Below are 22,935 nucleotides of genomic sequence, written 5' to 3' on the forward strand. Positions count from 1 at the left end.
GTGGAAACCAGGTCTGTGAGACCTTCCCCAAATAAGTCCTCACCCTTGTAAGGCAAAACCTCCATATGCCTCTTCGAGTCGGCATCACCCGTCCATTGTCGGGTCCATAGGGCTCGCCTAGCAGAAATAGCCATAGCGTTGGCTCTGGAACCCAGTAGGCCAACGTCTCTCTGAGCATCTCTCATATATAGGACAGCATCCTTAATATGACCCAGGGACACTAAAATGGTTTCCTTATCCAGCGTATCAATATCAGCAGATAAGGTATCTGTCCAAGCTGCAACAGCGCTACAAACCCAAGCCGACGCTACCGCCGGTCTGAGTAACGAACCAGTATGTGTGTAAATTGACTTCAAGGTAGTTTCCTGCCTGCGATCAGCGTGTTGCGGTATCTTGAGACGGCAGCGCTACCTTCTTGGATAAGCGTGTCAACGCTTTGTCCACCCTTGGGGAGGATTCCCACCGTATCCTGTCCTTAGCCGGGAAAGGATACGCCATAAGAATCCTGCGCGTTACCTCAGCGAAGATGTGAAGTCTTCTGCCGCCTCTGAAGTCTTCTATCTTCTTATACTCACCCGGCTTCTATCTTCCGGCTCTGTGAGGAGGACGGCGGCGCGGCTCCAGGACGAACGGCGAGGGGAGACCTACGTTCCGACTCCCTCTGGAGCTAATGGTGTCCAGTAGCCTAAGAAGCAGAGCCTAGCATTTAAGTAGGTCTGCTTCTCTCTCCTCAGTCCCACGATGCAGGGAGCCTGTTGCCAGCAGGGCTCCCTGAAAATAAAAAACCTAACAAAGTTCTTACTTTCAGAGAAACTCAGGAGAGCTCCCCGTAGTGCACCCAGTCTCCTCTGGGCACAGTATCAAACTGAGGTCTGGAGGAGGGGCATAGAGGGAGGAGCCAGTGCACACCCATTCTAAAGTTTCTTTATAGTGCCCATGTCTCCTGTGGAGCCCGTCTATTCCACATGGTCCTTACGGAGTCCCCAGCATCCTCTAGGACGTAAGAGAAATACATAGTAATGCTCCCATTATAACAGGAATATATACTGTAGTAGTGCCCTCGGTATAATAGAAATATATAGTAGTGTCCCACATTACAAAAGAAATATATAGTAATGCCCCCATAATAATAGAAATATATAGTAGTGTCCCACAATACATAGAAATACATAGCAATGTCCCATAATAATAGAAATATATAGTAGTGTACACATTACAATAGAAATATATAGTAATGCCCTATAATAATAAAAATATATTATATAATAAAATTAATTACCCCACACAGTGAAGTCCGAGACATGCTCAGCAGCCTAGCCTGTGAAGAACAAAAGCCGCTCAGTGCCGATGCGTCACTTAAGCCAAGTGAAGGGAAACATCTGGACACTGCGGGAAAAGGCACCCTGCCCAGTCCCCAGGCTCCTCTCTTCGTGCACCACTGGTACATATGGAAACATATCAACTCCACACTGATACAGCAGTGCTGAATCAACAATACTAACCATTGTGCCACTGTGCTGTCCACTACTCTAAAAAATCCTTCATTATAAGAAATGGTACCGCAAATTATTAGCAATTAATCACCATAGCAGAAAATAAGAATTTACTTACTGATAATTCTATTTCTCATAGTCCGTAGTGGATGCTGGGGACTCCGAAAGGACCATGGGGAATAGCGGCTCCGCAGGAGACTGGGCACAAAAGTAAAAGCTTTAGGACTACCTGGTGTGCACTGGCTCCTCCCCCTATGACCCTCCTCCAAGCCTCAGTTAGGATACTGTGCCCGGACGAGCGTACACAATAAGGAAGGATTTTGAATCCCGGGTAAGACTCATACCAGCCACACCAATCACACCATATAACTTGTGATCTGAACCCAGTTAACAGTATGATAACAGAGGAGCCTCTAGAAAAGATGGCTCACTACAGCAATAACCCGATTTTTGTAACAATAACTATGTACAAGTATTGCAGACAATCCGCACTTGGGATGGGCGCCCAGCATCCACTACGGATTATGAGAAATAGAATTATCGGTAAGTAAATTCTTATTTTCTCTAACGTCCTAGTGGATGCTGGGGACTCCGAAAGGACCATGGGGATTATACCAAAGCTCCCAAATGGGCGGGAGAGTGCGGATGACTCTGCAGCACCGAATGAGAGAACTCCAGGTCCTCCTCAGCCAGGGTATCAAATTTGTAGAATTTTGCAAACGTATTTGCCCCTGACCAAGTAGCTGCTCGGCAAAGTTGTAAAGCCGAGACCCCTCGGGCAGCCGCCCAAGATGAGCCCACTTTCCGTGTGGAATGGGCTTTTACAGATTTTGGCTGTGGCAGGCCTGCCACAGAATGTGCAAGCTGAATTGTACTACAAATCCAACGAGCAATCGTCTGCTTAGAAGCAGGGGCACCCAGCTTGTTGGGTGCATACAGGATAAACAGCGAGTCAGATTTTCTGACTCCAGCCGTCCTGGAAACATATATTTTCAGGGCCCTGACTACGTCCAGCAACTTGGAATCCTCCAAGTCCCTAGTAGCCGCAGGCACCACAATAGGCTGGTTTAAGTGAAATGCTGAAACCACCTTAGGGAGAAATTGAGGACGAGTCCTCAATTCTGCCCTGTCCGTATGAAAAATTAGGTAAGGGCTTTTATAGGATAAAGCCGCCAGGGCTAACAGCATTACCACTTTCCATGTGAGATATTTTAAATCCACAGTGGTGAGTGGTTCAAACCAATGTGATTTTAGGAACCCCAAAACTACATTGAGATCCCAAGGTGCCACTGGAGGCACAAAAGGAGGCTGTATATGCAGTACCCCCTTGACAAACGTCTGAACTTCAGGAACTGAAGCTAGTTCTTTTTGGAAGAATATCGACAGGGCCGAAATTTGAACCTTAATGGACCCTAATTTGAGGCCCATAGACAGTCCTGTTTGCAGGAAATGCAGGAATCGACCCAGTTGAAATTCCTCTGTAGGGGCCTTCCTGGCCTCACACCACGCAACATATTTACGCCAAATACGGTGATAATGTTGCACAGTTACATCCTTCCTGGCTTTGATCAGGGTAGGGATAACTTCATCCGGAATGCCTTTTTCCTTCAGGATCCGGCGTTCAACCGCCATGCCGTCAAACGCAGCCGCGGTAAGTCTTGGAACAGACATGGTCCCTGCTGGAGCAGGTCCTTTCTTAGAGGTAGAGGCCACGGGTCTTCCGTGAGCATCTCTTGAATTTCCGGGTACCAAGTCCTTCTTGGCCAATCCGGAGCCACGAATATAGTCTTTACACCTCTCCTTCTTATGATTCTCAGTACCTTGGGTATGAGAGGCAGAGGAGGGAACACATATACTGACTGGTACACCCACGGTGTTACCAGAGCGTCCACAGCTATTGCCTGAGGGTCCCTTGACCTGGCGCAATATCTGTCCAGTTTTTTGTTGAGGCGGGACGCCATCATGTCCACCTTTGGTTTTTCCCAACGGTTCACAATCATGTGGAAGACTTCTGGGTGAAGTCCCCACTCCCCCGGGTAGAGGTCGTGTCTGCTGAGGAAGTCTGCTTCCCAGTTGCCCACTCCCGGAATGAACACTGCTGACAGTGCTATCACATGATTTTCCGCCCAGCGAAGAATCCTTGCAACTTCCGTCATTGCCCTCCTGCTTCTTGTGCCGCCCTGTCTGTTTACGTGGGCGACTGCCGTGATGTTGTCCGACTGGATCAACACCGGCTGACCCTGAAGCAGAGGCCTTGCCTGACTTAGGGCATTGTAAATGGCCCTTAGTTCCAGGATATTTATGTGAAGTGACGTTTCCATGCTTGACCACAAGCCCTGGAAATTTTTTCCCTGTGTGACTGCTCCCCAGCCTCTCAGGCTGGCATCCGTGGTCACCAGGACCCAATCCTGAATGCCGAATCTGCGGCCCTCTAGGAGATGAGCACTCTGTAACCACCACAGGAGAGACACCCTTGTCCTTGGAGACAGGGTTATCCGCTGATGCATTTGAAGATGCGATCCGGACCATTTGTCCAGCAGATCCCACTGAAAAGTTCTTGCGTGGAATCTGCCGAATGGAATCGCTTCGTAAGAAGCCACCATCTTTCCCAGGACCCTTGTGCATTGATGCACTGACACTTGGCCTGGTCTTAGGAGGTTGCTGACTAGGTCGGATAACTCCCTGGCTTTCTCCTCCGGGAGAAACACCTTTTTCTGTACTGTGTCCAGAATCATCCCTAGGAACAGCAGACGTGTCGTCGGAATCCGCTGCGATTTTGGAATATTTAGAATCCATCCGTGCTGTCGTAGTACTACTTGAGATAGTGCTACTCCGACCTCTAACTGTTCTCTGGACCTTGCCCTTATCAGGAGATCGTCCAAGTAAGGGATAATTAAGACGCCTTTTCTTCGAAGAAGAATCATCATTTCGGCCATTACCTTGGTAAAGACCCGGGGTGCCGTGGACAATCCAAACGGCAGCGTCTGAAACTGATAGTGACAGTTCTGTACCACAAACCTGAGGTACCCTTGGTGAGAAGGGCAAATTGGGACATGGAGGTAAGCATCCTTGATGTCCAGAGACACCATATAGTCCCCTTCTTCCAGGTTCGCTATCACTGCTCTGAGTGACTCCATCTTGAACTTGAACCTTTTTATGTAAGTGTTCAAGGATTTCAGATTTAAAATGGGTCTCACCGAGCCGTCCGGCTTCGGTACCACAAACAGCGTGGAATAATACCCCTTTCCCTGTTGTAGGAGGGGTACCTTGATTATCACCTGCTGGGAATACAGCTTGTGAATGGCTTCCAATACCGCCTCCCTGTCGGGGGGAGACGTTGGTAAAGCAGACTTCAGGAACCGGCGAGGGGGAGACGTCTCAAATTCCAATTTGTACCCCTGAGATACTACCTGCAGGATCCAGGGGTCCACTTGCGAGTGAGCCCACTGCGCGCTGAAATTCTTGAGACGGGCCCCCACCGTGCCTGAGTCCGCTTGTAAGGCCCCAGCGTCATGCTGAGGACTTGGCAGAAGCGGGGGAGGGCTTCTGTTCGTGGGAAGAGGCTGTCTGCTGCAGTCTTTTTCCCCTTCCTCTGCCCCGGGGCAGATATGAGTGGCCTTTTGCCCGCTTGCCCTTATGGGGACGAAAGGACTGAGCCTGAAAAGACGGTATCTTTTTCTGCTGAGAGGTGACCTGGGGTAAAAAGGTGGATTTCCCAGCCGTTGCCGTGGCCACCAGGTCCGATAGACCGACCCCAAATAACTCCTCCCCTTTATACGGCAATACTTCCATATGCCGTTTGGAATCCGCATCACCTGACCACTGTCGCGTCCATAACCCTCTTCTGGCAGAAATGGACATCGCACTTACTCTTGATGCCAGAGTGCAAATATCCCTCTGTGCATCTCGCATATATAGAAATGCATCCTTTAAATGCTCTATAGTCAATAATATATTGTCCCTGTCCAGGGTATCAATATTTTCAGTCAGGGAATCCGACCAAGCCACCCCAGCACTGCACATCCAGGCTGAGGCGATTGCTGGTCGCAGTATAATACCAGTATGTGTGTATATACTTTTTAGGATATTTTCCAGCTTCCTATCAGCTGGTTCCTTGAGGGCGGCCGTATCAGGAGACAGTAACGCCACTTGTTTTGATAAGCATGTGAGCGCCTTATCTACCCTAGGGGGTGTTTCCCAACGTGCCCTAACCTCTGGCGGGAAAGGGTATAATGCCAATAATTTTTTAGAAATTAGCAGTTTTTTATCGGGGGAAACCCACGCTTCATCACACACCTCTTTTAATTCATCTGATTCAGGAAAAACTACGGGTAGTTTTTTCACACCCCACATAATACCCTTTTTTGTGGTACTTGTAGTATCAGAAATGTTCAAAACCTCCTTCATTGCCGTGATCATGTAACGTGTGGCCCTACTGGAAAATACGTTTGTTTCCTCACCGTCGACACTGGAGTCAGTGTCCGTGTCAGTGTCTGTATCGACCTGAGGTAACGGGCGTTTTAGAGCCCCTGACGGTGTTTGAGACGCCTGTACAGGTATTAACTGATTTGCCGGCTGTCTCATGTCGTCAACAGTCTTTTGTAAAGTGCTGACACTATCACGTAATTCTTTCCATAAGACCATCCAGTCAGGTGTCGACTCCCTAGGGGGTGACATCACTAACACAGGCAATTGCTCCGCCTCCACACCATTTTCCTCCTCATACATGTCGACACAACGTACCGACACACAGCACACACACAGTGAATTCTCTGACAGAGGACAGGACCCCACTAGCCCTTTGGGGAGACAGAGGGAGAGTTTGCCAGCACACACCAGAGCGCTATATATATATATATAGGGATAACCTTATATAAGTGTTTTTCCCTGATATAGCTGCAATATATATTTATCTGCCAAATTAGTGCCCCCCCTCTCTTGTTTTACCCTGTTTCTGTAGTTCAGGACTGCAGGGGAGAGTCAGGGAGCCTTCCTCCAACGGAGCTGTGAGGAAAAAATGGCGCCAGTGTGCTGAGGAGATAGGCTCCGCCCCCTTTTCGGCGGCCTTTCTCCCGCTTTTTTATGGAAAAATTGGCAGGGGTTAAATGCATCCATATAGCCCAGGAGCTATATGTATGTATTTTTTGCCAAAAAATGTGTTTTTATTGCGTTTCAGGGCGCCCCCCCCCAGCGCCCTGCACCCTCAGTGACCGGAGTGTGAAGTGTGCTGAGAGCAATGGCGCACAGCTGCGGTGCTGTGCGCTACCTTATTGAAGACAGGACGTCTTCTGCCGCCGATTTTCCGGACCTCTTCAGTCTTCTGGCTCTGTAAGGGGGACGGCGGCGCGGCTCTGGGACCCATCCATGGCTGGGCCTGTGATCGTCCCTCTGGAGCTAATGTCCAGTAGCCTAAGAAGCCCAATCCACTCTGCACGCAGGTGAGTTCGCTTCTTCTCCCCTTAGTCCCTCGGTGCAGTGAGCCTGTTGCCAGCAGGTCTCACTGAAAATAAAAAACCTAACTCTAAACTTTTTTCTAAGCAGCTCAGGAGAGCCACCTAGACTGCACCCTTCTCGTTCGGGCACAAAAATCTAACTGAGGCTTGGAGGAGGGTCATAGGGGGAGGAGCCAGTGCACACCAGGTAGTCCTAAAGCTTTTACTTTTGTGCCCAGTCTCCTGCGGAGCCGCTATTCCCCATGGTCCTTTCGGAGTCCCCAGCATCCACTAGGACGTTAGAGAAAGACATAATATTGTAACTGTGTTTTATATAATGACTTGGGATCTCATCGAATGTTTACACTGCATTAATATAAAGAGATGAACCACACTTACAAGGCTCGAGTGTTGAGTATTTCCTGCAATACTACTATAAAGGGAACTGGATCTCAGGGCCTGACTCATAGACATAGGCGATGCAGATGTTTATGGAGCTGAGCGATTATCGGCTGACTGCATGCACACCATGGTACCTCAGTGATGCCGCTTGCAGGGAGGATTTTTTTCTTAAGATGACTGTCAGGGACCATTTAGGGGAGCTAATGGGGAGTGGCGGTAAAAATGCAAGCGTGTCAAAGCCATTTTCAGGGCGTGTCTCAGCCTACATCTGTGACCACATATGTAGAAAACATGGCGCCAGTGTGTCAGATCCTGCGGCCATTCTGCTTGACCATAGGGGTTACTTAGCTGGTCGATTATCAAAGGATGTGCGACCATCGCTGCGTGTATGTATGCAGCCGCTTGGATCTGCAAAGCTGCCAGCGAGCGTCTTACGTTTGCGGTTCAGTAATAAAAGATGCCCGACGTTAGCAGAGTTGCACGGGACTGCATGGCGCAATGAGGCTGGATGTATGAGGACACATCTATAGTTCCAGGATGTCGGGAGCAGGTGGAACAATGTCCTACATCCACAGCACTGTGTTGATGCTAATCAAATAATCACGCCGAGATGACCAGATAAGTAAAGGACGTCATTGTGAAGAGCTGGCAGACTATCAGGAGTCCAGGTGGTCACCCACTATTTAAAAGTCTCCCAAATATTCAAAGGAGGGTTGGTAAGCGGGTGTGGTATAAAAAATCTTTACTGTCTAGATATAGTCATTAGGCTGATCCCATATGGTCAACATGCATTATGTCGACAGGGTCAAAAGGGTCAGCTGGTCGACAGGTGATTAGAGCGGAAATAACAATAGAACAGTAGTAAAAGGAATTACACTGTACGTGCGAGAAGCTAGAATGAACTGTGACTACATCTGACAATCATGGATACCATGCTTTCTACTTATGTCATTATTAAAATGATTCTCATGTACTGTTATCAATCTTTCACAATGCCACAGTATCAGGTCACAGAGTAAATAGGTAGAGAAATATATATGTGAAATACAATAAAGAATAAAGGGGGAATTCAATTGTAGGTAAAGGGTGCAAACTGACATTGCCGCAGTGTTTAAATGTCAGCAATGGCAGCCCTATGGGGTAGCGAACACTTTTGAGCAAAATCCTGCTGCCATAAAGTACGGCAACTACCAGACATATTTGCCTTCAATTGAATTCCCCCTAAAGTCTGAAAATGTTGAGTTAGTACCAGTAGGTGGCAGCAGCTAAACACAAATAATCAGAAAAAAAAAAGAAAAGAGAAAGGGAGATTTCCAGCTTGCTACGCAAAAATAGGGAAGCAAGTAACAATGGAGTACAATTGAGAAAATAGGTACAATTTTGGCAACATTGTCTTTACATATTTCTATCCCATGACTGTTTGCACATTTTGTTACAGAGCTGCAGTGGCATGCCAAATTAAATATTGCCTCCTGACTACATTGCAGGCTGGTAAAGTTAGGACAGGTATTGTTGGGATATGTTGCAGGTCATAGAGCTGAGGATGCAGCCCTGTTAGTTCCCTTGTGTATGCATTAACAGACAAAGCAAAGTCGGAGTAGTTGTAGGTCACCCTGTGTTTGCTGCGTTACAGATGGCCTCCCTCATAACCCAGCATTCTACAGGAAGAAATGGAGGAGCAAGCCTTTGGCATATAACAATGTCAATATAAAGACTTAAATATGTTATTTTATTTATGTGATTGCTTTCAGCATAACCTAGGCAGCATAATATTGCTGAGAAAACATATGCTGCTTGTCTAAAGAAAAAGAGCCGACAGGAGCAATGAGAGTGCTGCAGAGGCAAAACTAAAAATATCCATACCCTACTAACATCAACATTTTGTGCTAAACCCCATTTATTGTGATAGGACTTGTGAGAGTTTATTTTAAGATTTGTAACAAAATCTCAGGAAAAATTACAGATTTGAAAAGAAACAAATATTACATTTGTATTACAAATTCGCCAAATGTCAGCAATGCCCACATCATGAAAAAGTACAGTAAGTGTGTATTCTATACACAGTGTATTAGTAATGCAAAAACGTAATCATACAACTTACATTGTCCCAGTAGCAGGTCAGATCTTGAATTTGCACCAATAGGTTTTCATCCTTCTCCTGTGACAGATCTATAGCTGGCTTTGAAATCTCGTCAAGTAATAAAAAGTTCTGGAATGGAATAAATCAAATAGGTAAGTCTTCAGTTACAAATGTGGACTTTATTTAGGATGCTGTATAATGTTTATCAGACTTCATGTAGAATCTTGTTACAGCTTAGAAAGGGATCATTAAGTCGACCCTAAAAACGTTGAGAGTGTCTAGATCAGGGCTGGCCAAACCGGTCCTCGAGATCTACCAACAGTTCATGTTTTCCAGGCCTCCTGGAGATCTGTAGAATTGTCAGTTAGGAATGAATGCAGCACATCTTAATTAGTAATGACTACACCTGTGCACCAGCTAGGTGGTCTGGAAAATGTGAACTGTTGGTAGATCTCGAGGACTGGTTTGGCCAGCTCTGGTCTAGTTAAACCTCAAAAGCTCGATATGCACTAGGTCAGTGATGGCTAACCTTGACACTCCAGCTGTTGTTGAACTACACATCCCAGTATGCCCTGCATCAGTTTTAGCATGGCCAAATAACAAAACTGTAGCAGGGCATGCTGGGATATGTAGTTCAACAACAGCTGGAGTGTCAAGGTTGGCCATCACTGCACTAGGTTGACACAGGAAAAAGGTCAACATTAGCAAAAAGGTTTATACGGAAAAGGTTGACATGAGTTTTTTACTTTTCTTGGTGACGTTGATGACCGGGAACCCCAGTTGGTGTACCACGTGCGCTCGCCATGCTTCGGACAAGGTGCCTTGCTGCGATCGACACAGTTTACTATTCCCAATCCACGAGGATGGTAAAAGGTTCATGTGTCGGCCCGTTGCCATTTTGACTATGTTTACCTTTAGACCGTGTTGACCAATAGCAGTCGACCTACTGACTGTCAACCTAACCAGATACAATACAGGAAAAAGCTGCGATGCCCTGTGATTCCTGTTTAGACAAACTGTTTGCTTCTAGGACAGTGACGTGTACTACAAAGGTGAGCCTACATGTGTACTACAAAGGTGAGTACTACAAAGGTGAAATACCTTGCATAAGGACTCACTGTCCTTATGCAAGGTATTTCATTTACCTTGGACACACTGCATACTCTGTGCGATGTATTCACAACAATGTCAATTCAGATTGTCGTTAACAACACAGTGTACCTGTGAATAGTGCTGACTGTGACTTGATGATACAGCAAATATTGCAAGCTTATTTGGTTATTGATAATTTTTGTAATGAAAACAAAAATAGTTTCATGGCGCAGAGAGCAAAAATTAGTCTAAAGGGTGTATTCAATAACGGTCGGAAGCTGCGGTCTTGTCGGAAAGACGGAAGCTGCCGTCTTGTCGGAAAGACGGCAGCTTCCGACAGAAATAGGTCGGAAGGGGTTACGACTTATTCAATAGAAGGTGATTTTTTTCTGACAAGTCAGGAATTCCCGACTAAATTATTTCCTCAAGTCAGTATCTATCTGATCATGGTTGTTGTAATCAAATTTTTTGTTCTCGCTTTGTCCGAAAATACTGACTCAAAATCCCAACTGGGTCGAATAATCAAGGTCTAAGTCTTGTGTGGACAGCAAGAAAAATAAAATTCTTATATGTATTTTTAAAGGTTTATTAGTAAAACAAAAAATAAAGTATAATCAAAGAAATGTTAAGTATCAGGAAGAAAACAACTGTAATAGTGTGAGCTGGGAGCGGTGTTATTCCCCCTCATATATCACTGTGCGGTCCCCTCTTCTCTATATATTAATAATACCACATAACAGTGTGAGCAGGGAGCTGTGTTATTCCTCCTTATATATCACTGTGCGGTCTCCTCTTCTCTATATATTAATAATACCACATAACAGTGTGAGCTGGGAGCGGTGTTATTCCTCCTTATATATCACTGTGCGGTCCCCTCTTCTCTATATATTAATAATACCACATAACAGTGTGAGCTGGGAGCTGTGTTATTCCTCCTTATATATCACTGTGCAGTCTCCTCTTCTCTATATATTAATAATACCACATAACAGTGTGAGCTGGGAGCTGTGTTATTCCTCCTTATATATCACTGTGCGGTCCCCTCTTCTCTATATATTAATAATACCACATAACAGTGTGAGCAGGGAGCTGTGTTATTCCCCCTCATATATCACTGTGCGGTCCCCTCTTCTCTATATATTAATAATACCACATAACAGTGTGAGCAGGTAGCTGTGTTATTTCCCCTCATATTTCACTGTGTGGTTCCCTCTCCTGTATAATACAGATCAGTGTGAGGTAGTAAAATGGGATACGGTCAACATCCCGCCGGACGGAATCCCGGCGGTCGAAATACCGACACCGGAATCCCGACCGGCACAATCCCGACATATTCTCCCTCCGTGGATGTCCGCGGCACCCATAGAGGGAGAATAAATTAGTGTGCCGAGCGTAGCGAGTCACCGTGCCCGCAGCGTGGTGAGCGCAGCGAGTCCGCAAGGGGCTGCGATCTGCTCGTGACCCCTGTCGGGATTGTGCTGGTCAGGATTCCGGTGTCGGTATTTCGACTGCCGGGATCCCTTCCAGCGGGATTTCGTACTGATCCCAGTAAAATATGTCACTTCCAGACCCCTTTTATCCCTCCAGTCCAGCCACATGCCACCTGGTATCCCCCCTCTTGCTCCTTGTGTCCCCTATAGCCACAAGCCCTCTGTGCCAGCCCCCTTTAATTTACCTACTTCGTTGAGAGTGTTTTTCTATGCAGATTACAGAAGAATTCTCCTGCAATTAGGGCAGCTGGGTACACAGGTCAGTTGGGCACACGCACATACAGGATGTGACGACTTCAGTGCTAATGGCACTAAGCAGGCAGGATGCGGCAGGGAACAGAGCTTTGCAAAGGCAGCCAGGCATGACAGCAGCTCCCCCTGTGGACATTTCCCCATCTCTATCACTATCTTCTCCCGCATGTGCAGAGCGGTGAATGCTGCCCTATCGGAGATAAGCTCCGAACATGGCAGACGGGCCAACAGTAACTCATCCAGTGGTGGCGGGCCGCATGCAATTGTTTTAAAAAAAAAAAGTAAAGTTGGGCCACAAAAGTATGCATTGTGGGCCGCGAATTTGACACGTCTGCTGTAGATGATATTATCAAGTGTTCGTCACTACTGCAGTAACTTGAGCTGGTCCCCCATGCTTTTTCTTTCTATTATACTTATCACAGACGTTCCTGTTATCTTTGGCATTGATCTAGCAACAAGTTAAATTGGAGTTATCATCTGAGCCATCATGCTACAGGTGAACAAGGTATTTAGAAAGGACCCTAACATTTGCATTTCAGTGGCACAGGCCTGTACAAGTTGTGGCTCTCGCCTAGACAACCTATGGCTTTCTCCAGGAGTTTTCAAACTACAAGTCTCTGCCTCCTGCGTGCTTGTAGTGTGCCTGCATGTTTTCCATACTCTTCATGATTCATATCAGGTAGTAAAGGACTGATCTTGTAAAGAACTCATCCAGACTGGTTTTGCCTTTAACAAATGGCAGATTAAGGTTACATACCCTCCAACATGACCCGCCCCACTAGGTACAAAATGCTCTCTTTCTAGACTTCCCTCTTAATTTATTATTGCCATCACCTATGAGGAAACAGCTTTCTTATCATTTAACTAGTTCAACACAGGTGATGGAAATCATAAATTAAGAGGGAAGTCCAGAAACAGAGCATTTTGTACCTAGTGAGGTGGGTCATGTTGGAGGGTCTGAGGTTATATCACACAAGTCTTGACATTGCCCGTATCTCATAACCTATTACATTTAGGCTTCTCTGTGTAATGCTATTACTTTTTGCTATTAGGAACTTTTAAAGGTACTACATGAACCACTCGGCTCTAGCTTCCAGTGTCCATGTACTTCCACAAGCTGTTGCTTGCAGTTTTACAAGTAGCAGCACACAAAAGAAGTCAATGGATGGCAGTGACACAACAGTACTCAATGATTTTATCCCACAAAAATATTACTCTGGCACCCATCACACCAAGGTTGTCAGAATGAGACCTAGAGCTATTGGGTGCATTATTTATTATTATTATTATTATTATTATTATTATTATTATTTAAAAAAAACTCCACGTGTATAGTTTGGAGTAGAGAAGGGAACGGGGGACATGATAGAAACTTTCAAATAGATCAATGGTTTTAACGAAGTCCAGGGAAACATTCTTCAAATGCAGAGAAGTATTAGAACATGAGAGCATGCACTGAGACTGGAGGGAGGTAGGTTCACAGAAAGGGTAGTGGACAAGTGTAATAGCCTCCCATCAGACACAAGGATATCCTTGCAAAGAAATAAGGATCAAGTAAGGTTGAGGTAAAAAAAAAAAAAATGGGCAGATTAGATGGGCCAAGTGGTTCTTATCGGACATCAAATTCTGGTTTTTTTTTTATTATTATTATTAAATTTTAATTTTTTGATATAGCACATTTCTCCCCATAAGACTCAAAGTGCTTTACATTTGTATTTACAGCACAAAATACAAAATAAGATTAACAGGAAAAAGTGCTTAGCATTTCAGATTGTTTTTTTTTTTAATGAACTAAAGGGACATTAGTGAAATGCTTGAGTAAACAGTTAAGTCTTCAGTCTGTTTTTGAAGGATTTTATAGTGGAGGCTTCTCAAACTATTCGGGACAGAGAGTTCCATTCCGCAAATGTGAAAGCTCAAACCCCAGAAGAATTGGGATCTGGTCAGTAACCTATTCCAATAGGGTTAGGCTGCAGGGTGGGATTAAGTGTAGGCTGCGGGAAGGGGGGGTTAGGTTTAGGCACCACCAGGGAAGGATAGGGTTAGGCTGCGGGAGTGTGGGGGGGGGGGGGGGGGGGGGGATTAGTTTGAGGCTGCGGGAAGGGAGGGTTACGGTTAGGGGGGCTGGGGGGGGGGGGAGGTTAACATGATTCTAACAATCAGAATGCTGCGGTCGGTGTTCTGACCGCCGGCATCCCAACCACCGGCATATCAGCCCCAACCCGATGAATTCAGGGAGGTCCTAAGTGCTGTTAAAAGTCCTTTACCTAGATTTCATAGCAATCGAGACAGGCAGTAAGGAATCAGAATCTGCTTTAGGTACCTTGGGCTCTGGTCATTTAGGGCTTTGAAAGTCAGTAAACAATCTTACATGCAGCCAGTGAAGGGAGTAGAGATTTAGTGTTATGTGGCTGGAACGAGGCTGCTTGGTTAATAGCCTGCCAGCTGCACTTTGTACCAGCTGCAAGCGGTGCAATTCTTTTACTGGGAGACCAAGGAAGAGGGCATTGCAGTAGTCTAGGCGTGATGATACAAATGCATGTATGACTTTAGGTAGATCTTCTGAGGAAACTAAGGGGGTCATTCCGACCCGATCGCATGCTTCACTTCTTCGCAGCTGTGCGACTGGGTCGGAACTGTGCATGCACGGCGGCCGCATTGTGCATGCGCGGCACTGCCTGGCGACGGCTGTCGCCAGGCAGCGACGTCGCTAGCGAAGAAAGCGGTCGCTTCGGCGACCGCAAGAAGATTGACAGGAGGAGGGCGGCAACTCACCGTTTTCGGGGAGTGTCGAGTCCATCGCAGGCGTGTCCAGGCGTTTGGAGGGCGGATGTCTAACGTCAATTACGGGACCTGCATCGCTGGATCGATCGCACAGGGTATGTAACTTTTACCCTGGTCTTCTTTTACAGGAAACTTTTTTTGCATAGCAGGGCTGCACAAGCGCTCGCAGCCCTGCTATGCAGAAATACACACCCCCCCCCATAGTCATGCGTCTAGTTGATCGCACGGGCAGCAAAACGTTGCTACGTGCGATCAACTCAGAATGTCCCCCTAAGTACTTGATTCTGGCTGTGTTCCGCGGATGAACGAATATGATTGTGGCTGATACCTAATATTTAAGTGTGAAGCAACTATCTAGGACAATACCAGATTCTGCACATGTTCAGTGTTTTGGAACCTCGGACCCCACAAGTATAAGTAGTTGGTTGGCTATGCTGAAGACTTGTTACTTGTCCTTTGACTTATCCACAAGTACCTCTGTTTTATCAGGATTCAGTTGAAGTCAACTGGCACTTAGGATTGATATTGGGTTCTCCGTACCCAGAGCAAAGGACAAGTACAAGTGTGTATCATCTGCACAGCAGTGGTAGACCAGGCCATGACATCTTATTATTTTACCCAGCAGTAGCATGTATACTGCATAATGCATGGGAGATCGTATAGAACCCTGTGGGACACCACATGGCAGTGGCACTGGTGACAATAAGTACACTCCAGAAGAAAATCTCTATGACCAGCTGAGGAGAAATTATTTAACCAACTAAGGAATGTGCCATCCAATCCACAGAAATTTTCAAGGCACTCAATCAGAATCCCATGGTCCTCGGTATCTAATGCTGCAGAGAGATCCAGAAGAATTAAGACTAAACAGTGACTTGTGTCTCTTGCCATCAGAAGATCATTAAGCACGCATGCCAGGGCTGTTTCAGTGCTATGTCTTTTCCTGAATCATGACTGGAATGGATCATAAATATTATGGGTTGACAGGTGGGTTTCTAGTTGAGTTGCAACCACTTTCTAAGTAACCTATCCTAGAAATAGAAAGTAAGGTTTAATATTGATCTGTAGCGGGTTATGCAGTCTGGATCTAAGTTAGGATTTTTAAGACGAGGTCTAACAATTGCTTCCTTTTGTGGTATAGGAAAAATGCCTGCCTGCAAAGAGTACTGAACTATTTTTGCAAATGCAGGGCCAATTATGCCCATACACTCTGTGAGAAGCTCTGACATATATTAGGTGGACGTGATTCTTAAAGTACACGCAACTCAAAAAACTTGTGTAAGTCACAATTCTGTTTACATTCAGATCACAAAACTTTAGTAATACCATTGTTATTTTCATGCCTTCTGTCACGGATAAATCCACATAGCAGGGCAATAGGGGTGTTTTATGGCCCTGGAATGTCTTGCAGTGGCTTAGTGGGGCGGTTTGTCTCAATATCCTGAATAGTTATGGTTTGTCTGGCTCCCATACCTAATCAGCAAAGCCTTGATACAATACCCAATACCTTTTTACAAATGTTCAAGTAACACGAGAACAGATTTACAAGCTCAAATGTTTAAGCTCTGAATATATGGACCAACATGTGGGAGACTCAACTATTTGCCTGCACAAATTGAGACACATTAGTGAGTTCAGGCCCAGCAATGGAGGACACTATCTGGCTAAAAAAATTTCCGGAAAAAATTAATACATGGATTACAAACATTTTCTGCTCTGCCATCTTCACTGATCAGATGAGTAATTTCAGGCTATTTTAATGTAAATTAAACAAATTCGCCAACAAGAAATCCAAGTTAATACAGGTTGAGTATCCCATATCCAAATATCCGAAATACGGAATATTCCGAAATACGGACTTTTTTGAGCAAGAGTGAGATAGTGAAACTTTTGTTTTCTGATGGCTCAATGTACACAAACTTTGTTTAATACACACAGTTATTAAAAATATTGTATTAAATGACCTTCAGACTGTGTATATAAGGTGTATATGAAACATAAATGAATTGTGTAAATGTAGACACACTTTATTTAATGCACAAAAGTTATAAAAAATATTGGCTAAAATTACCTTCAGGCTGTGTGTATAAGGTGCATATAAAACATAAATGTATTCTGTGCTTAGATTTAGGTCCCATCACCATGATATCTCATTATGGTATGCAATTATTCCAAAATACGGAAAAATCCGATATCCAAAATACCTCTGGTCCCAAGCATTTTGGATAAGGGATACTCAACCTGTAGTCAGTTTAAGGTTTCTAGTGTTCTTCATTAGTATTTGGTACTCACCAAGCAAGAAGCCAATTCTCACTGACAGAAGTGAGGAAGAACTTTAATCATTTCAGGTGCACGTGAATATAAACTGTACATTCTTTTATGCATATTGCCTTAAGGGATAACATAGCAGAACAACAAACTGTTTCAACTTCTATCACAATTGTAATTTTTTAAGAGTCCTGCAAAGTTGCAATGCAACTACAAACAGGATTTCATCTGATTGCCCATATTACTAAACCAATATGGCAGAGCATTATGTGCTTTACATGTCTGATCACCACTGGGCATGTGTAGTTCAATATGTATCTACATAAATGCAGATATCTTACCTAAAATTGTACTACCTTCTATAACTTCAATATCCACCTAAAACCCTTCATCCCTCCAGAAGTACATGCCATCACCACTTGCCGGAGTCTGTCAAATATATTACACCTATACCCTTAAGGCCCACATTTACATATGTACTAAAACACTTCTATTCACATAATTAGACTGCAAGCAACTTGGGGTAGAGATATCTATGTGTATACTCTGTTGCTTGCCAATATACTAGCGTTTATTTGCATTGTTTTGTGCATTACTAGCCTATACTATAGCCTCTATAACTTTACTTTTATACATATAAGAATTCTCTATGAAAGTTTTAATAAAAATGGCACACAGGGCAAGTATGGAATTACAATAATGAATGAAAGTATTGCCAACGTACCTTAATCCTCCTTATGCTGACTCTGGCCTCAGATACCCTCTCAATAGCTGAGGGGAAGAAGAGAGTGACAGTGAGTCTCACTGCACCATATAGGGACACTGCAACAAACACTCGACTGGCAGAGATAACATTGCCGAGCAGAACATACGTGGTGAAAGTCACAAACACAATGATTTTGCTTGCAACAAAGAAAGATGCCAAGTTCATTCCACGTAGATAAGAGCTAAGAAGAATCTTGGATATCTCCTTCCTACAATAATAAAAACAAAAACAATAACTAATGCCTTCAAACCATACAGTAAGATAAACAAAAATAATTGTTACACACTCTGAAATAAATCCCTAATATTAGCTGCAAAAGAAAAGATTAACGTTCCTTGTAAGAAAATAGAACATTTTTAAGTTAATGTGTACCATAAACAACCAAGTGTAGTCTGTAAACTATATCTTGTTGTACTATCCTTGATAATAAATGCCTGTATGTCTCCCAGAGGGTCATGGTGGCCATGGATACATTCCCCCAATACCAAATAACTGCATTCAAGTTAGGAGCTATTTCTAAATGGTGGTAAATGAATTACTGTCATATACAGTAAGTCACAGCTGCAGCCCAATAAGTCACTGCAGTTTTTTAATCTGTCCATGAAAAGCCATATTCCACAGAAAGAACGTGCCCCTTTCCTTATTAATTACCCATAGAACTCTAGTACTTTCAGGGTGAGTTACACTTTGCATTTTCTTTAAATCTGTCTGAAAAGTGTTTGTAAAGGAAAGGATAGTTTGTCTATTATCCATTACTCTGAAATACTAGGTTATGTGTTGAGCAATAGAAAGTCTTTAACTCCTTCACATGGGTGGTATTTAGTATGCCGGCTGTCGGGATCCCAGAGCTCAGTATACTGGCGCCGGAATCTCGACACCCGGCACACCGACAACTATTCTCCCTCTTGGGGGTCCACGACCCCCCTGGAGCGAGCATAAATAGAGTGGCACGCTTAGCACGCCACCGTGCCCACAAGGGGCTCATTTGCGCTTGCTCAGCTGCGGGCATGCTGACGGTCGGGATTCCGGTGCCTGCATCCTGGGCGCCGGGATCCCGACCACCGGCCACTCATACTACACCCCATTCACATACGTCCCTGCCACAGTGATGCTTATAGTCTAAATTCTCTAGCATACAAACAGTAACCTAGTAGTACGTTTAATAAGACCAAGCAGCTTGGAAACAAGAAGGCTGAGTGCCCCAAAAAGGAGAGCTTTTTCCTTCTTTCTTGTTTACAAAACTAGTCGTATGTTTGTCATTAAGGCCAGACAGTTTGGGCATTTTCAACCACACTGGCCCATCGGTCGTTCAAATTCAACGATACATACAGATGTGTCCTCATACATCTATCCTCAATACACCATGCAGCAGGAGATGCCTGTGGCAAGGGAGCTGACTGGTCCCGTGCAACTTGGCTAACATTGGGCATCTTTATTTTTGGGTAAAAATGCATGTTAGTTGCAACGTGATGCAACTATGACGCACCAGCAGACTGTGCTGATTCATTTTGTACGCAACGCTTGTGTGCCTAATTCAGACCTGATCGCTGCTGCAAATTTGTTAGCAGTTGTGCAAAACCATGGGGTCATTCCGACCTGATCGCTTGCTAGCAATTTTTGCAGCACTGCGATCAGGTCAGAACTGCGCCTGCGTATGCACTGCAATGGGTACAAAGCGGATAGTTGCTGTGCAATGGGTTTTACAAAGAATCCATTCACACAGCCAATCGCAAGGAGATTGACAGGAAGAGGGTGTTTGTGGGTGGCAACTGACCGTTTTCAGGGAGTGGTTGAAAAAACGCAGGCATGTCCAAGCGTTTGCAGGGCGGGTGTCTGACATTAATTCCGACCCCGGACAGGCTGAAGTGATCGAAGCGGCTAAGTAAGTTCTGGGCAACTCAGAAACTGCACAAAGTTTTTTTTTGTACCGGTCAGCTGCACATGTGATCGCACACTTGCACAGCTACAATACACTCCTTGGTGGGCGGCGGCTATACGAACGCAGGACTTGAAAAAACAGCGACCGAGCGATCAGGTCTGGATGACCCCCAATGTGCACTGCAGGGGAGGCAGATATAACATGTGCAGAGAGAGTTAGATTTGGGTGGGGTGAGTTCAATCTGCAATCTAAATTGCAGTATAAAAATAAAGCAGGCAGTATTAACCCTGCACAGAAACAATATAACTCACCCAAATCTAACTCTACCTGCAAATGTTATATCTGCCTCCCCTGCAGTGCACATGGTTTTGCCCAACTGCTAACAAATCTGCATCAACGATCAGGTCTGAATTAGGCCCCGAGTCTGTATATGAATCACAACGGAACTTAACATGGAATAAAGCTGTGGTCCCGGCATCGTAGCACTTTGTACTATATATAGATTGTGAATATATCAATCACACACAGATACACAAGTGTGACATATCAAATTCATCAGCAGAGTCTCCTTATACGTCATCGTTGCCACTAAAGGCCCGTACACACTGGTCGATGTATCGGCCGTTCTCTTGAACGGCCGATACATCGCGGGACCGTCGGCCAGTGTGTACGGGCGATACGTCTGTGAACTCAGTCGTTCACAGACGTATCGCGTCGGCCGCGCAGCACAGCCGACAGCCAATATATCTAACGATATATTGGCGCGTCGCTGTGTGTGTACGGGGCGGTCGTCCGACCGCCCGTACACATGCTGCGGCGGCCGGCTCGCGCCCGCCCGCCCAGTTCATGACGTCAGTCCCCCGACAGATCGGGCTGTGTGTATGCACAGCACACTGCCCGATCCGTACATAGATATATCTGCAGATCAATTGATCTGCAGATATATCTAATAGTGTGTACCCACCTTAAGATTAATTTTTGGCAAAAAGAAGCAAAAAAGACACCAGTCTCACTGGAATCTGTCATTTGGCAGAGGAAATGTTCCTTTTTTTTTTTTGCAAAGCTGTATTGCAAAGTCATTATAATACCAAGACATTTTAGGTACATTTGTCTTTTTTTTGTAAATGCTCTATAGTAGTATAAGGAAAATGGAGGTAATCGAACATGTGCGGTGCCTAAGTGTCCAGCTCTAAGCACTTTGCAAATATATACTGCAAAATAATATTCTACAAGACGACGAAATAGCTTACAGATACTATGGGCAGATCCAGATGTGAACGTAAGTTGGGTCGGTGCTGCATCTTCGGTCGCAATGTATCTGAGAAGTTATGAAAATGTTGCAGGTGTCATCTTTTGTAATGAGACGCCCACTGCCGGATTCTCAGATCTGCTGAATATGTTCGAAGATAAAGTATCGGATAAACATTGTGAACATTGCGTGCACCATCGGACATCTGGGCAACCCCAGGTCTGCCACAACCAAGCTTCCAAGGACAGTAAAACTGCATCCGAAGACACGGTCGTTGCCTTCAGCATGCCCTCAAACTGGTGCAAACATGACTCTGGTTTCAAAAACAGTCCCCGTCAACGCTCCAAATGCCTGCAACCTGTCAATCAAACTGCAGCTATCCACACAGAGAGACCGGCATCTCAACAGTATCGCAGCACATGCTCACTGTGTCTCCGACTCATGCACAGACAACAAAACATTAGTCATTTGCAACCGAATCTGAACTGCGTCCACCTCTTAATCAGGACCTGTGTCCCTGAGCGTGTTCAGTGTGCATTCTTCTACTCCACCCTGCAAGGCAGCTGTAAGGCGCATTTCCCTGATTCGATGATCAGAGATCAGTAGGAGAATAGAGTAAAATCTGCTTTTTAAAAATCCCTGATTTGCCATTCCCATTCATTTTTACAGTAGGTCGGGATCGGCAAATCAGGTAAATTCAACATATTGAATATATCGGATTCCCCGGCCTAGGCGTCGGTGGACTGGGCAATTGTGAAAATCCATCGCATATATATTGCGGCCTTAAGCAACATGGACAATAAAATCCCTGTTCACCCACAGTTTGCACGCAATTCCATTTGTGATAATAGGACAGTGAACTACAGGACAGGGTAAAATAAAAAATGACTACAGAGAACAAACGGAGAAGTTTCTCAGCAGACAAGGCAAATAAATAACTATATATGTGGCAGAACATTACTTACTTCCTTATGTCATTGACTAGCTCTGTAAACGAATGCTCCCAAGCATACATCTTTATTATTCTCATCCCAGATATTACTTCATTCATGGTTCGAATCCTGGTGTCTGTGAAGGCAGCTATCTTGCCCCTAAGAGTAATAGTAAGATTTAAATAATAATAGTTATAAAACTTAAAAAAAGCAAATGCCTACTTACACCTACAGTATACATGAAAGTAGAATCTGCTATATCAGTGGTTCCAAAACTTTCCCAGTTCCCAGTGCCCATATGCCACCAGCACTGTTCTCACCCCATCCCTAAGTTACAGGCAAAATTCAGTTAGCAGAAAAGCTCTGTTGGACCTTTGCACACTTATCCAAAATATTAGTTATCTATAAATAAGTAAATAATTTCTCATTTTTGATCGCACATAGGAATAGTATACAAGCAAAAAATAGGATTTTAGTACCTAAATACCTACCGGTAAATCCTATTCTCATAGTCCATAGAGGATGCTGGGGTCCACATTAGTACCATGGGGTATAGACGGGTCCACTAGGAGCCATTGGCACTTTAAGAGTTTGAGAGTGTGGGCTGGCTCCTCCCTCTATGCCCCTCCTACCAGACCCAGTCTAGAAACTGTGCCCGAGGAGACTGACATCTTCTAGAGAAGGATTACACAGATGGTGGGGAGATTCATACCAGCTCACACACAAGGCAACCCAAGCTAACTAGCTTGAAACATCAGAAACAGCTGAACAGGATTACTTACCAAGTAAAAAAACAGTACTTACCCAGAACTAAGC

The 22,935-nt window shown here is 44.8% G+C and overlaps 1 protein-coding gene across 1 annotated transcript in view; it reads right to left on the reverse strand.

The window, feature by feature from the left end:
- Positions 1-22,935, reverse strand: part of ABCC4 (ATP binding cassette subfamily C member 4 (PEL blood group)) — a 675,760-nt gene that overhangs the window by 468,433 nt on the left and 184,392 nt on the right. Inside the window, exons 7-9 of the mRNA XM_063953021.1 lie at positions 22,153-22,278; positions 18,018-18,267; positions 9,429-9,536 (exon numbers count right to left, since the gene is read on the reverse strand). Of these exons, the coding sequence (XP_063809091.1) occupies positions 9,429-9,536; positions 18,018-18,267; positions 22,153-22,278 (484 nt within the window). The remainder of the gene's footprint in view (positions 1-9,428; positions 9,537-18,017; positions 18,268-22,152; positions 22,279-22,935) is intronic.

This window comes from Pseudophryne corroboree, chromosome 2 (assembly GCF_028390025.1).
Source record: "Pseudophryne corroboree isolate aPseCor3 chromosome 2, aPseCor3.hap2, whole genome shotgun sequence".
In the NCBI taxonomy this organism is placed as follows: domain Eukaryota; kingdom Metazoa; phylum Chordata; class Amphibia; order Anura; family Myobatrachidae; genus Pseudophryne; species Pseudophryne corroboree.